This window comes from Callospermophilus lateralis, chromosome 4 (genome assembly GCF_048772815.1).
Source record: "Callospermophilus lateralis isolate mCalLat2 chromosome 4, mCalLat2.hap1, whole genome shotgun sequence".
Classification (NCBI taxonomy): domain Eukaryota; kingdom Metazoa; phylum Chordata; class Mammalia; order Rodentia; family Sciuridae; genus Callospermophilus; species Callospermophilus lateralis.
The window spans coordinates 91937225-91956356 of NC_135308.1; the positions used below are offsets into that span (position 1 = coordinate 91937225).

General features: G+C 31.8%; 1 protein-coding gene across 2 annotated transcripts in view; it reads right to left on the bottom strand.

Moving 5' to 3' along the window:
* Kras (KRAS proto-oncogene, GTPase) overlaps positions 1–19132 on the bottom strand; it is a 38062-nt gene that overhangs the window by 12643 nt on the left and 6287 nt on the right. For both annotated transcript variants that reach the window (XM_076854221.1, XM_076854222.1), the window contains exons 3-4: positions 5138–5316; positions 3313–3472 (exon numbers count right to left, since the gene is read on the bottom strand). In XM_076854221.1, the coding sequence (XP_076710336.1) occupies positions 3313–3472; positions 5138–5316 (339 nt within the window). The remainder of the gene's footprint in view (positions 1–3312; positions 3473–5137; positions 5317–19132) is intronic.

The following is a 19132-nucleotide window of genomic DNA, read 5'->3' on the forward strand; positions in this document are numbered from 1 at the left end:
TTTACTTTAAAATTACTAAGGTTAGCCTGTATAAATTAAGTTGAAAGTCTGGCCAAACTTTTATTGTTTAAGTTATCCAGAGAGTAAGGAATTATTGTACCACAACCCATAGGCTAAATACAATCACAGCCTGTTTTTGTATTATACACAAGCTAATAATGATCTTTAACTTTTAATGGGTTACAGGAAAAAAAAAAAGAAATATGCAATAGATACCCCTTGTGGCCCTTGATGTCCCAAATATTTGCTGATGGGCCCATGGAGGGCCGTTGGCCCTTAATGATCTATAAGAACCTCTGAACAGATGTTCTGTTCCTACTAACCTAAATATTCTTTTTGGTGTTTGTATTTTAAGCTCATCAACAAGATCAAAAATTAGGGTATAAAATAAGTTGCTGATAAAACACAGTAACGATAAACATTTACTTTATCCAAATAACAAGTGGAATAACAAATGAGTAACAAACTACTCTGCAAAAGGTAGGGCTTCAAATTTTCACAAAAACTGGAGATGCACAATTAATTAAAATGTGCATATTTAATATAATCTCTAAAATTATTAGTTTTCCCAAAGCCTGCACATAACAAGTTAATATAAAGAAAGGAAGATGAATAAACTCTTCAAAGCAAATTAATTTCTAAGCAAATCATTAAGTCCACTTAATAAAAAGAAATAAAGGAATAGAAATTAAAGATCCAAGTTATAGTTTAGCAACATACATAAAGACATGAATAAAATGGGATATAAATACAGGAAAGGCTGTGTACTATGTTATCTCTATTATATAGATGATTCACAAATTTCTACAAAGCAAGTTTGAAGGAATCTACTTCTATATCATACACCTTCAAAGAGCATTTTATTTTTTTTAAAAAGGCCACAAAACAATATAAAAACTAAAAATCTATTTTAAGAGGAAGCCACAGCCAGGCACATTGGCACATGCTTATAATTGCAGCTATTGGGAGGCTGAGGCAGGAGGAGCGCAAATCCAAGGCCTTTTAGCACATTAGACAACATAGCAACATCCTAGCTCAAAAAATTAAAAAGGTTGGAGTTCCAATCCCCAGTACCACAAATAAATTAAGGAAGCCACATAGTTTTCTTATCAATTATAAATGCTGTAGTACATTAAAGCATTAACGTTAAACACCAAGAATAAATTAGTACTTCTGAGGTGATAATCATACAAGGAAAGGAGACACAGCTGTTTTATTAGGCTCTTATCAAATGAGAAAGAGAGAGCAACATTGTGTGATAATCAGAAGTCTCTTTTTAATGTCCTCTATTGCTTTTCTACTCAAAGTATGGTGCTACTCTAAGTGTGATGTATGAAACAAACTAACATCATTTGGAAGTTTGTTAGAAATGCAAAATATCAGGTCTCAATCCACTGAATTAGAATCTGGATTTTAATGAGTCCAGTTGATTTGTATATATATTGAAGTATGACAAGAACTTCTCTATTGCAACCCGTTATATTATGCAAGTCTCATGTTTTTTCTTTTCTTTCCTTTTTCTTTCTTTTTTTTTTTTTTTTTATGAAATGTTCACCACAATGTTCACCAGTCTAAAATGCATCTTTTGAAAGTTATAAGTAGAGCTGGGTGCAGTGGGGCATGCCTGTAAGTGATCCCAGTGGCTCAGGAGGCTAAGGCAGAAGGATCATGAGCTCAAAGCTAGCCTCAGCAAAAACAAGGCGCTAAACAACTCAGTGAGACCCTGTCCCTAAATAAAATACAAAACAGGACTGGAGACATGACTTGGTCGTTGAGTGAGTGCCCCTGAGTTCAATCCCCAATATGGGTGCGGGGGGTGGGGGGAATAAGTAATGTAAGTATAATAATAAATGTTACAGTAGAATCCAGGTAGTAGGTACACAAATGTTTTCAATACAATTCTTTCAACTATACATCTGAATTTTTTCATAGGCAAATATTAGGAGAAAAAGTTATAAATATTATAATCATTTTTTTTAATACCTTCTCTCCTGAGGAAAAACAATGAGAATGGTTAAAGAAGATCAGTAAAAAGAAGATAAAAACCACACCTCATCCCAGTCTTTGGAACCTGGGAATGCATTTTTCAATGAATCTGAGTTCCTCTAAAGTGAAGTGAAGTGATGTATACCAAATCCTCTTTTAAACTATAAATCAGGTATTAGTAAAACTGCCACAGAAGAGATATTTGTAAGGTGGCCAAGCTACAGAAATTCAGTTTTTAATCTCCAAATAAAGACTTTTTTCACTGTATACGAAATGTGTACAACCAGGAAGAGGTACATATGGTCTACTGCTACAGAAATAAAGATATATATATATACACACCAGCTGAACAATTTACATTTAAATTTTACCCACTTACAGTAAAAATTCTAGAATGCCTACTTTTATATATTTAACCATGCAATGAGTTTTTCATATATATATATTTTATAAAACTCTCGGCCTTCAAAGTTTTAATTTTGTTTTAGGCTCTAAGGTATCCTAACCAGAAAAGACCCAAAACAAATTTATGAAATATAAATCAATTAACTCAGTGTGCTAAAGTTATATTCCCTACTTTCCCAGGATTTTTTTTTTGACTTTGTTAAAATCATATAAATAGGTTAAGTAATACCAACAGAAATTACCTAGAAAAAAGTTATTTTATAAATGAGGATTATTTTCCAAAACAAAATTCAGGTTTCATTTGGCATCTATTTTTGTTAGAATAAGGCACGAAGTAAGTAACTGAGAATTTCTGTTTACTTTCCAAAAATTCCCCTTGCTTTAATGAAAACTTTCTCCAAAAATATATCCTCAAAAAAAATCTGTGAAAGCAAAAATTTTCAAATATAACAAAGAACCTTATGACATAATAATCTTTAAAGTGCTTCTCAAATAGGAAACTCAAATTTTGTTTTCCTGTTCTTTGTTTTTACCTATAACTGAAAATGTTTCTGCATTTCTTGAATGCTAAAATGTGTTCAGAATTGAAGAAAAGTTTTCTGTGTGAAAAGAAATGGAAGTCAAAAATAGTATCATAGGATTAAGAAGTACTGTATTCTCAAGAGAAGAGGACATTACCAAAAAAAAAAAAAAATCAAATAAATATTGTTTATTTCCTATTTAAATATAACAAGAAAAAAACTTGATAAATCATTTTAAATGATTTAACATATAATACCAGTTAACTGTCAGATATATTAATGTTCTTGCCCTCCTGCCTCAAAAATGATGCAAATTAGATTATGTATTAGTAAATTATGATTAATGATAAAACTGCTTGATATATTTTGTAGAAAACAGATGTATTCCAATAACACTTACCTGTCTTGTCTTTGCTGATGTTTCAATAAAAGGAATTCCATAACTTCTTGCTAAGTCCTGAGCCTGCTTTGTGTCTACTGTTCTGGAAGGCAAATCACATTTATTTCCTACTAGGACCATAGGTACATCTTCAGAGTCTTTAACTCTTTTAATTTGCTCTCTGGAGAAAAAAAAAGAGAGGCATCAGTAAACCAAAAATCCTACAAAAACTATCCACAACTTTTGCCTTATAAAAGCTGGCCAAATGAAAACTTTTCATATGATTTCTAATTTTCACCACACCAAATTTTCCTTGCTTTTTCTTCTAGTTATTTCCTTCCCTCTTGAAAGACCAAATAACTACAGAAGTAGAGTTAAAACTATAAAATAGGTTCATATGCAGATAAATCATAATAAAAAAGAAAATACTGCAAAGTGATATGCTTAATTTAAAAACTATACTCTTAGCAACATGTATGTGGCTAATTGTATACGCATACAATTAAAAATATTTTTACCCAAACATGAAGTAATAGCATTAAAACTTTCACATTTGTTTCTTCCTCCTTATGTGTAGGTATACATTCCAATACCCTCAGTGGATGCTCAGAACTATGGATAGTACTAAAGTCATATATACTGTCTTTTCTAATACATACATATTGATATAAGTTTAAAATTTATAAATTAGACACAGTAAGATAACAATCTACTGCAAAAAAAACGATTTAAAATTTTTGAATTGTTTAGTTCTGGAATTTTCCATTTAATAGTTTCAGACTACAGTTGAGCATAAGTGAAATCTTGGAATGTGAAAATGTGTACAAGGGGGGAGTACTATACTTTCTCAAAAAAAAAATAATAATTGGGAAGACTTTGATTTTCATACATACAACACTAAAGTTACTATACTCTTTATTTTGTTAAAAGCCCTTCTACATGTTAATTTAAATTTGTAATAAAATTATATTGTTTCACAATTTTATGTGAATTTCAAAGATGCAGCACGGAAGAGACACATTAAACAGAGTTAGAAATGATTCAAATTCCCAGTTCCTCTACTTATAAATTTAGTAAAACTTGAATAAATTAAGAAATGTCATCTATTTACTACTCTTTTTAAGAGAACTACTCTTAAAAAAATGCAAAAATACAACCACCCAAATTTTCTTATTACTAGACTACAGAGTAAACATACTGAAATAAATGTTCTTGAATAAAATGTTAAACCTCTTAACTAGGCTAACTCATAGTAACAGGACATAGCCAGTAAGCATAGATATTTGCTTTACTATGCAGTTTTATGAAAACTGTAAGCTCAAGGAAACAAATATAAAATACATTTAATACAATAGTCAGTTTTATGCAGATTTGTCAGATTCATAAATTTTTACAACATATAAGTTGTATTTAAATATAAATATGCATAGCCATTCTTTATTCAATCTTACATTAAACATACATAATTATTTAAAAAAATCATTCGTGTGGCACTACTTCAAATCACCTTTTCATATTTTTGTTTATGATTTTCATTTTCATGATATATCTGAAAAGTTCAAAGGCTTATTTCTCTAATGTAGAGTAGTTAAGAGTACAGAAAGCACTTGAGTCAAACAAGCATAGATTTCAATCCTAGCACTAGTACTATCTAAACAATCTGGAACAAGTTACTCAACTACTCTAATTGTCAAAAACTTCAGTTGTAAAATGGAACGATTACCTACCTCTAAAAAATTATTTTAAATTTTAAGTTAGATTATATAGGCATGGCAATTAGCAAAAAAATAAATGAAAGCTATAATTACTTCTCAATGCCAATTTATTATATTTGACTTAAACCCACCTATAATGGTGAATATCTTCAAATGATTTAGTATTATTTATGGCAAATACACAAAGAAAGCCCTCCCCAGTCCTCATGTACTGGTCCCTCATCGCACTGTACTCCTCTTGACCTGCTGTGTCGAGAATATCCAAGAGACAGGTTTCTCCATCAATTACTACTTGTTTCCTGTAGGAATCCTGAGAAGGGAGAAACAGTCTAGATTATTTTAGTGTACCTTTTAAAAAGGTGTTATATACAACTCAACAAAAAAAAGACAAATAACCCCATTCAAAATGGGCAAAGGACTTGAATAGGTTATTTCTCTAAGGAGGAACAAATGGCCAAATAAAGCACATGAAAAGATGATCAACATCATTAGTCATTAGGGAAATGCAAATCAAAACCGTAAGACACCACCTACCACTTATTAGAATGACTATTACTAAAAAAAAAAAAAACACATGTGAGTGAGGATATGGAGACACTAGATATGTACTGTGTTGCTGACAATGTAAAGTGGTATAGCCATTGTGGAGAACAATTTAGCTACTCCTTGACAGCTAAATGGTAGAATTACAACATGAACCCATTTCCATATATATGTATATATATATATATGAAGGCAGAGTCCCAAACCAATACTTACTTGTACACCAATGTTTACAGCAGCATTATTTACTGTAGTCAAAATGTAGAAACAACTTAAGTATGCATTAACAGGTAAATGGATGGCTAATGATTCAGCTTAAGAAGAAATAAAATCTGATACAAATTACAACACATATTAATCTTGGAAATATTATTCTAAGTAATATAAGTCAGACATAAAAGGACAAATATTTCATGATTCCACATATATGAAACACCTAGAAGAGAATTCATACATACAAACAGAAATAGGAATTACCAGGGGTGAGGAAAGGAAGATTAGGTAGGGAGTTACTGTTGAAGGGGTACAGTGTATAATGATGAAAAAGTTCTGAAAGTAGATAAGTAGACAGTGCTAACAGTTATACAACACTGTGATGGTTGCACTGTGTATGTACTTAATGTCACTGAATTAAACACTTAAAAATGGCTATTGTGATAAATTTTATGTATATTACCACAAAAATATTTAAAGGTATTACCTGGAGATTCAACAATGCAAATGTATATATTAGTAACAAACCTATCTATAAAAAATAATTATTAGCAAAATAGGATAGCTGAACCAACTCTATTATTCAGATGACTGAGATGACCCCCCCCACGCACACACAATCGATCAACATACAAATAATTGTCATGCATTGAACTTTATTTACAGTCAAAGACATATATAAGCAAATAAACAAAGATTCTAATGCCCTTGTTCACCTCCAGATGGTAACTGATAGTATTACTATGTTAATACTATAGTTTTAAAGCTTGAGAATAATACCTAACTGCCAGATAGCATTTTGATATAGTATTTCTGTGGTAATGACTCTAGTTTTAAAGGATAACTATTTCATTTGCCAATTGAGGAGTCTCTATTAAAAAGCAACAGAGATCTTAAAACTATTCAATTGTAAAAATGAAGGCCTATGTGGTAGAGGACTTGCTTAGCAAGCCAAGGACCTGGGTTTGATCCTTATCACTGGAAATGAAAAAAGGAATGGGGTTGGTTACAGAATCTTGAAATGAAAATCTGGTATTCCATTGACTTTTGAGTGATACTTCTACTGAAAATTTCACACACTCTACCAAAACAGGCCTCAAGAAGTAAGCAAAGGGGATGGTATTATGTAAAACTGTGGAATAAGAGGCAGTGCTGACAATAGGTAAAATGTATAAAGATATTATTTTTTATTGTTCCACTCATGGGTAACAGTACTTAAGTGTCCTTAGTTCATGAATTACTTTATCGACCATTCTATCATTTGAGAGATCAAGGGAGAGGGGGAGTATCATTAAAAAATTTTGTAAAATGTTAAATTTTAGACAGTATACAGCATGATCCCAATAAAGTGTGGGTACACTGTTTTATAAATGTATCTCTATACATATTGAGGAACTTGAGATAAATACATCAAAACACTTTAAAAGGCTGTTTTTGATGGAGAAGATAACTTAAGAAAGATTTATTTCTTGTTTATCTCTCTTCGGTGCTACATGATACACTGAATGTGTTTCTTTGTTTAGAATTTATATTTATGTAGATACTGGATTTGAACCCAGAGCCTCACACATACTAACCATGTGCTCTACCACTGAGCTTCACCCGTAGGACTTTCAGATTAATTTTTAAAAGTATGAAAGATTACCATATTAGACTATGATCTATTGCTTAACTTTTAAAAGTATACTGTATTTTCCAAATTGAATGTAATAATAATCTTACCAATCAGAAAAAAAAGGATGGATGATTTTCTAAACAAGAAGTTCTTGATTAATGTTTTGAATATTTGGTTGACAATTTTATTTTAGCCTATCCACTTAATTACCATTTGAAAGAACTCCTATAGGTATAAAATTGAGAACCAATGGGTTTTTGTTTTGTTTTGTTGTACTGGGGATTGAACTCAAGGCCTCACACACACTAGGCAGGTGCTCTACCACTGAGCTATACCTCAGTATTTAGCCATACCCTAAATCCAGTGTTTGAGGAATAATCAAAGAGCAGAAATTGGCAGTACAGTGTCTTAGTCAATACTTTACCTAGGTGTGGCTCAGGAGTATGTAAAACTAACCAAAAACTTTTCCTTACCTATTGCTATTAACTCACATTCTTTGCTTACCAAAACTAACTAAAGTTAGCCTAAACGGTGGTAGTTCTCTTAGTCTTCAAATCTAAAATATTTCACAACAAAAAAGTCAAGCACATAGATTCTGGAGCCACCTAAACCTACTTCATACAGAAGGTGTGGCTATGGGATTTCTCACCATCTTCCCATATATCATGCCTCTAAGAAGTACCTCAGTAAAGTCCTACTCAGCAAAATTTCAAATACTGTTAAAAACTATATAATGTTGTGGGAAATTTAGCAGCTTCTGCACATATTACATAAGATGTTTCCTTGATGAACATTCCACCAGAGGGACCAAGAAACGGGGAAAGCAGTCTCATTCCTATTATCTTATCCCTTTCAGAGCCTAAAAATATTGACACAAAAACCCCAGAGATTATGTAATAAAGACCCATGTGGCTTTTTACAGAAAAAAATTGCCAGCCTTTGTAGAAAGCTATTAACTTTTCACAAATCTGAAGCTTGCTTATTAACACATATTATTTATTCCCTACATACTTAAAAAAAATCACTTTGTACAACTACCAAAGCCTAACAAATTTAAAAACTTACAGAATCTATAATGAAACTAGTTTATGATGGAGCAAAGAAAAGGATCCAAATTTTACATTTTAAATTAGTGCTATCTCTAGACTTGCAAATAAAGTAAACTTTTAGATCAGGCACATAGGTTATGGATATCGTTAGGAAACTAGGTTAAAATAAAACCACTTAAATTCACTCAACATAATGAAATAGTTAAACAAAGTTTTTGATGTATACCCCTTGCTCCCAAAGTGCCATCTTTTCATCTACTGAAGCAGTATAAACTTTTCTAAATGAAATATACTAAGCTGGTAAGGGTATACTGTAGATGAAATTAAGACAATTCTGGTGATACAATTAAACAGCACAATCTCTTTGGAAAGCCATAAGAGTATTTATCTAGAACAATCATAGGCTTTGACATAATAATATCATTTACAGTAAATGATGCTAAGGAAATATTCTTTAAAAATGATAGAGATGCACTTAACATGGCATCCTGAAATGTCTTAAAAAGAAAAATTACAGAGACACTTAATACTGACCCATAGTCTTACACCATTTATCTATTTTCAAGATTGACCCTAAATCAAAGCATCTACCACTATCATCATCCCTTAGTTATCCCCCAGCCCCTGTTATCTACTTTGTCTCAGGCAATCTGTTTCAGCAATTGCTTCCTGGCAGAGATCCCTAGGATATATTTGGCACACAGCAGCAAATGATTTGTATTTAATGTAGATCATGTCACTTGTTCAAAGTTCTTCAAAACCATCCCCATTCAGTCTTAAAAATAAAATCCAAAGGACTCTTCCTTCGCCAGCATCTCTGTTTCCTTCACAGCATATATTAGAATTTGTAATTAGATCTTTTATTCCTTAATTATTTAAGTCTATCCTCCCACCCCCCAACTAAGGTTTGAACTCCTAAATGGTAGGACTCATCTGTTTACCTTACCACTACTCAGATGTGCCTAAATCCTGAACACTGTAGGTAATCAAACCTGTCTGCAGAATACAATGCAAATACATACACACACTAAACAATATAAATTTCTATTAAATTAAATAGAAATATAATCATAATTTAACAAAAATTTTAATTGTAACAACTCTTCTGAAATATCTAGTTATTGCACTATTTGAAATGAATCCACAACAAACTTTCCTGTTTGCAATGTATTAAGTTTGCAAAGGTAGATTTTTAAATCTCTCAATAATTCATCTTTAACACTTCTCCATGTTTTCTTATAAAAGTCTTATAAAAATATGAGTTTAAAACATTGTAATTTTTAAATTACAAAATACTACTACTAATAAATTCTGTCTTTGATCAAGTTCTATATAATATGAAAACTTTTATGTAAAAATACAATAAAAACAATAGAGATTTCCAAACACTTAGGAAAGGGAAAAGAATAAGACTGGGGGAAAGTACACTGGGGTCTTCAATTGTACCATTTTGTATCTTGAAAAAGAAAGAAGTTCTAAACCAAACATGACAAAATATTAAGATATGACAAAGCTAATTAATACATACATGATATTCATTATATTAATTTTCCACACAGCAGTACATGTATACCTGTTCATCACTACTCACTATCCAGGATTCTGTATTTTTATTTTCCTTTAAATTTCTGTTGGTGTGATAGGCTAAAAATTCTTATTGTTTCAATATCTCTTTCTTTAAGGAGTAATAATGTTATTTGATTTCTTTCATATATTCAGATTTATGTCATCACTTAGATCATCTGCATTTGAAATTTTCACATTGTTTATAAAGTCTTAACTGGAGACCTATTAAGAGGAATTTCAAAGCTAATGCTAAATCATTCAATCTTCTATAAGACTTTTGAATTCATTATAGAACAATGTGTCCCATACTATTATTAAGTCATCAAAGGTTGCAGTAGACAGATCTCAAAGTAAGCTAGAAACATGCCTGCTATGTTAGAATAATAATGGGGAAAATCTAAGTGTCACACCTAGGGCTAAGCATTACAAGCTGAACATCCCTAATCTGAAAATCCAAAATTAGAAGTGCAATGATACTTTTGGTTTCAAGTATTTCAGATCAAAGATACTCATCCAGTATATAGTTCCTCATGGAACTAAATCTAATGGAAGAGAAATGAATGAAATTAACTGAAAGAAATGCTAATTAACATCATAAGCAGGACAGAATATAATGGTAGCACATAGGACAGATAGATCAACTTTGTATGAATTAAGACAAGAAGGCAGGGCCATCCCATGCAGGAAGGAAAAAAGAAAATGCATGAAAAACATCAAACTGCATGATGAGTATATGGAATCAAGACCTTCACTATAATTCAGCTTACAGAAATATAGATAGGGAGCAAGAAGTAAAATTGGGATACTCAAGCAGTGGCCAGCTTATATAGGATCTTTTATGCCAGAATTAAGGCATAAAAATTCTTAAATTTGTCCTATGCTATTATCATTGAAAGGACTTTAAGTAGAAAGAGTCAGATTTACCATGCTTACTATTAGCATTATTATGACAAAATTATAGCCCTCCCAGACACTGCCTCAGTACATCCATTTTAGAAGCATCAATTAAGTAGCAGGAGGCACTAATACCAGTGGTGAAGCAGTACCTCCACAGAAGGTTAAGACTTAGCAAGTTGGCCCCTCACCTGAGGTTGTAATTCTAATAACCCCCAAACCTTCCCTGCATTCCTAGAATCCTAAGGGTAATGGCCACTTCTTGATAATACTGTATTACATTAGTGTTCTCCCTTTGCTTTTCAGTCTTCTAACACCTAATTAATCCTCCACTTAGGTTCTTCATGTTGAAATATCTAGTGTAGTTTGTTTTCCAGACTGTACTTCTGACTTCTATAAATGTTAAAACAGAAAAGGAGTAGGAAAGAAGGGGAACGAAGACTGGGAGATAAGTTAGGATATTATTACTAGAAATGACTGAATTTGAACTATGGCAGCAATTGCAGCATGGATGAAGAGGCTGAGCAGATCAGAGAAATTCTTAATGGATAAAACTGACAGAACTACTTTCATAAATTGCCAACAGTCAATGGTGCAACCTCTGGAAAATAAGTTGACAGATCCTCAAAAAGTTCCATACAGAGTTACCAGCAATTCTATCTCTAGACATATACCCAAGAGAATTGAAAGTATATATGGTCGCACAAAAAGTTATACACGAATGTTTATATCATCATTATTCAAAAAAGCAAAAAAGGGGGGGCAAACAATTCAAATGCCTACCAACTGACGAATGAATAAACAAAATATGGTATGTCTATACAAGAGTTTTTATTTTTTTCTTTAAAGGAATGAAGTACTGATATTTGCAAAGCTTGAATTATGAACATTATCCTACATAAAATCTAGACACAAAAGGCCACATACTGTATGATTTGAATTATAGAAAATATTCAGAAAATAGAATGGATAGAGATACAAAGTAGGTTAGTGGATTTCAGGGGCTGGTAAAAGAAGGGTTTGGAGAGTTACTGCTAGTGGGTATGAGGCTTCATTTTGGGGTGCTGAAAATGTTCTAGAATTAGAACATTTATAGGTTGAGCATCCCTAATCACTAGAGTTGTAATGGCTATACAATCTTATAAATATACTAATCAATGCTGAATTTCACACTTTTTAAAAGGGTGAGTTTCGAGTTTTGTACATTAAATCTCAATTTTTAAGATGAGAACAGAGGGAAAAGGTGAAGAAAAGATGAGTATAATTTGAGGCATGTTGAATTTCCTATGTTTGTGAGTTGTCCTGGTGGGTATGACTTAATAGGCAGCTTGCCATACACATCTGGTGCTCAGATCAGAAGTCTAGGTTACCGAAAGACCTGTGAGTTTTCAATCTATGGGGTGCTGTAGAACTCTACTTACTTATGGAGACTTGGGCAAACTACTTAATCTCTAATCTACTCTAAGCCATTGTTCTTTCAGTTATACAAGTGGTAAATAAACACATGCAGAACTATGTGCCCAAGTTAGAATTAAAGAGTTTGAAAAGGTCCTTTATAAAATGAAAAATGCTATAGAAATTGTATTATTTTATATACCAAACATGCAAAAAAGTAGGGAGCAGGCCACTGCTACTAAAACTGTAGAGAAATAATAACCTATGTTTAGAAAATCACTAGACATCTATTGTTGGGATAATTTTTGAAAAAGTGATGACCATACTTCAAAATAATAAAACAGCTAGACAAGTTCTAGAGATGGAATGCTAAAAATGAACAATTATGAAGAATTTCTGTTTAGCAAATGAAGATATTAAAAAGCTTGTTTTCTTAACAATTAAATACTGAATATTAGTTTAGGGATAAAGAGAATAAAATATCTAAAGACATAAAGCTATTATTACTTTTAAAGTATGAAAAGAAAAATCTGCATAACAGATTTTGAAAATAAGTATGTTATGAACATGTATTTGTAACTTGTTGAAATCACATGAATTCTCCCACAAATTATTGTTTGATATCAAGTAAAACTATGACTGGAATGATCATGTATCTAATCTTAATAATTACAGATGCCAGTATAATTTTCATGTTTTATATACCTCTCAGTTACTCTTTACTTGGCCTTGATGTCAATTTCCTTAATGCAAGAGTATATATGCATTATCCAATTTATTGAGGCTTTAGAAAGAGGGAAGTATGCAGTAGAATTAATGTGATATAACTTTCTTATATAGCAGAGAATCTCAAAAAAAAAAAAAAAAGGAAAGTATGAAACAATCTAATAGTACCTAGTACTTTAGTACTCTTTGCTCTCTCCAAAATGAGTATTTCTTTCTCCCCAACTCCAATAGTATATGCTTATTTTTTTAAAAACTGAAACACCACAGAAAGAGTGGTATTCAACACAAAGTGCTGTAATGGGCATTTTTCAATGTTAGTACACAATACATTTACCTAATTGTTTTCAATAATTGCATAATAGAATTATATGTGCATGTCATGATTAACTTCACTCATTTTCTATTGGTAGGCATGTATATTATTTCCATTTTTTTTAAAAAAAATCACAAACAGCAGTGCAATGAACATTCCTATATAAACATTTTACATAGTTAGCCAATTAAATTCTTAGGATAACTTCTAAGAAATGGAATTACCTAGTCATGCAGTTTAAATTTTGATAAATATTTCCAAACTGACCCCCAGAAAGTTTTAAGAGCTTACTATGACTAGATCATAAAGAAGGCACATTTTTCTAAGCTTGGTGGTGCATACCTGTAATCCCAGCAACTAGGGAGGTTGAGCCAGGAGGATCCCAAGTTCAAGGGTAATCTCCACAACTTAGGAAGACACTGTCTTAAAAAAATAAAAATAGGGGATGTAGCACACTGGTAAACTGCCCTACGTTTAACCCACAGTACGAAAAAAAAAAAAAAGTGCATATTTCTTCATATCCTTTTTAGGATAATTAGGCATTCTAATCTTAACCAATGTAAGAGCATAACATGTTAGTTATTGTTTGAACTTTATTAATGAATTGTCTTTTTATGTGTTTATGTCATTTGTTTTTATTTTTGTTCACAGGTTGACTATGCTTAGCTCATTTTTCTTCTATCTGGATGTCTGCTTCTAATTTATATATAAATTGGCTTCCTATTATATAAGGCAAATAGTTTTCATTTATCTTGTGTTTTTGTTTAAGACATTTAAATTCTTAGGCACTCAGATACCTCAGTCTTTTCCTAAATGTTTTCCTTAATGTTTTAAGGTTCCCCTAAAAATGAGAAAGGATTACTACTTTTCTCAAGGGAGAATAATATTTAACCTTAATTCTACAAATAAAGAAAACTAACCTCATGTCAATTCACTCAATATGAATTTATGACTGATATCATTTTTATTTCACAGTTATATACAGTTTGACATTAAAATGTACATATCACAGAATCAAGGTTCTCAACATGAGAAAAAGGGAGGAAAGTGAGGAAGAATAATGAACTCATGATTCTAATGAACTCATAATTTTTTAAGAACATTTACTTATTAGCTTTCTGAGTTGATGGGTTTAGAAGCAGTGCAACTCCAGCAGCAATAAACACCTAACATCCTGATCTTGATTCTTGAATGTCATTCCTCACTAAAGGAATTGGGGCTATTGACAGGGAAAATGAACAAGTAAACCCAGAATGTATCGGGCCAAAAAGTTCAGAAGAGGTGAAAAACTGATGGGGACATATCAAAAGGATAAAGAGGCCAGCTTGAATAGGATTTCACTGGCCACAAAAACAAATCTGAATATTGAAATCAGTAATTACAGTAACACACTTCCACAGACTAAATTTTTAAAAATCCAAGAGTTTCTATTGATAGAAATAAAACTAACCTAACAAAGAAATAAGGAAAAAAAGAGAGACTCCTTATTTATGACAGGTGCCAATTAATTAATGTAGAAGTAATGACAGTTATAAAATTACCATTTTGCAACCACTACATTAGCAATTAATTCAGGCAAGAATTATCAGTGAATACTAAATCCAATTGAGTGCAAATATACTATAGAACAGGTTACTTACAGTCTCAACAGAGTCTTTATAGTTATAAAAGAATCAAATCTTTACAGAGAGAAATCTGACAAATATCACCTTAACCAAAAATAAATTTTATATATGTATACACACACACACACACACACACACACACACACACACATTAATGTTATCATTAATATTGGGACAAACCAGCATCATGTATCTCCTGATATGATGTAATGAGGAGGACATAACATTCCTCATTTAGCATCCCTGCCAAACTGTTGAATCTGAACAAATTTAAGAGAACATTCTATAAAACATCTGGCGTGAAACTCCTTGAAAATGCCACTGTCATAAAAGAGGAAAAAGAGCTAAGAAGCTGTTCTAGAGTGAAAGACATCGAGGCATGATATCAAACTTTTCATCCCGAGTCAGAAAACAAATGCTAAAAGGACCTTCTTAGAATAACTAACAAAATGTGGATATGAACTATTAGGTAAAATATTTTATCAATGTTGAATTTCCTCAATTTCATTATTGTGTTGTGGTTGTACAAGAAAATATTCTTGTTATGATAGGGTCGGAAAACTTTTTCTGTAGAGGGCCAGAGTGTAAATACTTTAGAGCTTTGGTCTCTTGTCATAACTACTCAATTCTGTTGCTGTAATGCAAAAGCAGCCTTTGACCAGATCCAAACATACAAGTGTGGTTATGCTCCAATAAAACTTTACTGACACAGACAGTAGGCAGGATACAGATCTGTCTTAGAAGGTAGAAGTTCAACATGTGTAACATTCTCAAATAGCTCAGCAAGAATATAGAATATGTTGTCATGTACGTGTGTGTATGTATATCTCTCTATATAGGTACATACACATATAGAGATACATATCTATACACATATATGAATATCTAAATCTAGAGAAAACAGGGCAAAACATTTACTTGGGAATCTAGTTTAAGGGCAACAGTTATTCATTGTAACTTTTTAAATTTCTTGCCTCTTTTCTATTCGTTTGAAAAATTTCAAAATAGAGTGCTGAAAAAATTATCTAAGGTACTTGCTATATGTCCCTTCTTAGTCTACTCAAATATTCTCATTTTTACTACTAATACTATTAATTTTATTATATTAAGATCACAATAATATAACTGTTCCATAATCCTACACACTGTGAGAAACTAAGGATAAGAGACACAAGAAATTGCATGCTTTCCTAAAGTACAGAACCTTGGATCACCAACTTAAAATACTGCTAAGACTAGTAAGCTTCATGTGGACAGGGATATGGTCCATTTCTCAATGTGTATCCAATCCTCTGGAAGTCTGCACAGTACAAAATGGACACTGAATAACATTTCTGAATTAAGAAATTAGCTGCATTGTTAAAACCAGAATTTTAAGAAATGCCAAACCAATAAAACATCTTTTCCTTTCATTTATTTCCATTACAAACTTCCATTTGTATGATTTCAAAGCTCTGTATACATAAAAACCTAACACAGAATAATACATGTCCAGTGCATTTTTAAATTTGATAAATACTCTAAATACTTAATTTGACCTAAATTCGGTGCCTAAAAATCAGATGCTCCACAACTAATCTATAAGACTTAAAAATCTACACAACTGAACCTTCATAGTTTGCTGTATTAGAACAGACCCTTCCTTTTTTAGAGACAAGGTGTCACTGAGTTGCTTAGCACCTTGCTTTTGCTGGGGATGGCTTTGAATTCATGATCCTCCTGCCTCAGCCTCCCAAGCCACTGGGATTACAAATGAGGGCCCAGCTGATCAGGCTCTTCCAAACACCCTGTTATACTACAAGGCTTTAAACAGTAGAGTAGCTCCAGAGTGCATGCAAAGAAATTTAGAGAGCACACTGCAGCTTTTGGTGCCTCCTGACAAAGTAGGCTCACTTAGTGTTACCAAGAGAATGACCCTATATTCTCCTTTCTTAAATATACTCACCTATTTATTTAATTAGTTAGGCTAACGAGTCTACATGGTAACCTTTATTAAACTGATATTTTAAACTTAAAAAATCAATTAGATAAAATAGAACTTTTAAATAAAATTGATATGTTTACAAACTGATATAAACACAACTACAACCAAAAGTTAAAATAAAAATATATGCATTCATATTTAGGGTTTCATTGTTATTTATTATAAACGTGAATAAGTTACCAGTAGAGGGCACTCACAAAAGGGGGGAAAAGCTGGCCACAGCCTTGAAAAGAAATACACTTAGAATTGCTGTCAATATTTTAATTTAAAAACACAATGTTTTAATATAATGATAGAATAACCAACCTAATGTATAGTTTACAAAAGATAAAATTTAAATCTACATTATGCTTGAAAAATAACATACAGTTTACCTTAGGGGCATGAATTTGACAATTAAAGAGATGCCTATATTTAGCACATACTGGAGTTTCAACCTCAGAACTATTAAAATATGAAGTCAGGTAATTCTTTGTTGTAGAGGCTATATTGTATACTACAGCAAATTTAACAGCACCCTTGGCCTTTATCCTATCGGTGCCAGCAGCAGCCCTCTCTTCCCAAGTTGTGATAACCAAAAATGTCTTCCAGATGATGACATATATGTACAAAATCAGAAAAATAACAGCTTACACTTTTATATAAGGTTTTTATTATACCACTTTTCTATATTGGCTTAATTTTTTTCAGTATAAATATGTATTCTACGAAAAAATGAATTCTTAGTAAACATTAAAAAGACAAATAAATAGAAAAATTGGTAAACCTTGGTAAATAAACACCCCACAGCTAAAGCACTAAAGATGGAACAAATTGATCAAGTTATGAATCCACTTTTTCTTACTGAATAGGAAACTGTTTCATCAAAGGGCATAATACTTGAACTAAATTAACAAAAGTAAACAGAATATCAAAGAATTACAGCCTGAGAAAAAGTATTTGCTATATTTAGTTTTACTAGCACAATATATACAATAGAAACTCAATATACATTTGCTAACTGATCAACTGATCTTTGTGTTGATAACTTCCTATAGTTTTAAAAGATTTTATTTTCTTCCACTAAATTTTACCCAGGGAAAAAACATTTCAGGGAACATATTTTGGCAACAAATAACTTCTAAACTATAAAAACATGTATTTCTAGACACATGTTGTGTTAGGAGACTTCTTAAAGTTTTCAATAATCTTGCCCCACTAACAAGGTATTTTGTTATTTTCTGACACTTGTTGGTAGACATAATAAAAGATAAAAATAAAATCTTTCAGGATAGGGTTGGTGCTATAGCTTAATGGTAGAGCACTTGCCTCGCTCATGTGAGGCACTGGGTTCCATCCTCAGCACCACATAAAAATAAATAAATAAATAAATAAGATACTATGTCCATCTACAACTAAAAAAAAACTATTTAAAAAAATAAATAAAAGATGATTATATGCACATACCCTCAAATATAAATACACTCCATGTGTCATGCCTAATTCTATATTATATCTCAGTCATTAAGTTAGTATTAGTAGGCTAAGATCAAATCTTGATATATTAATAAATCTGAATTGGGCTACACTATTAAATATTTTCTTTGTTTGAAAGACTATTTTTCATGTTCACAGAGTTATATAAGGTATAGTGGAAATTTCATTTGTTTTCAGAAAATCCAAATTCAAATCCTACCAATTATGAACTGAGTCTTCTAGGCAATTAAGAATATCTCAGAGACTATTTTTTATCTATACAATGATATAAACATTGATTACCCTCCTTACCCACCTTCTAGAGAAGTTCTTTGCAAATTCTAAATCACTAAAAAAAAAAAAAAAAAAAAAGGTAGTAATTTAAATTTTTAAAAAATTTCTTCCCCCCCCTTTTTTTGTTTTGTTTCGGGATTGAACTCAGGGGCACTCAACCACTGAGCCACATCTCCATTCCTATTTTGTATTTTATTTAAACACGGGGTCTCACTGAGTTGCTTAGCACCTCGCTTTTGCTGAGGCTGGCTTTGAACTCATGATCCTCCTGCCTCAGCCTCCCAAACTGCTGGTTACAGATGTGGCACCATTGTGCCCAGCTTCCTTTTTTTTAATGTAGAAAAATTTGAGTGAATTCCAAATGGGCAAAGTGTAGGTCCTTTCTAATTTTCTCTATAACCACATTATTTACTAATCAAAACCCAATTGCAGTAGTGAAATCTTCTATTCTCCT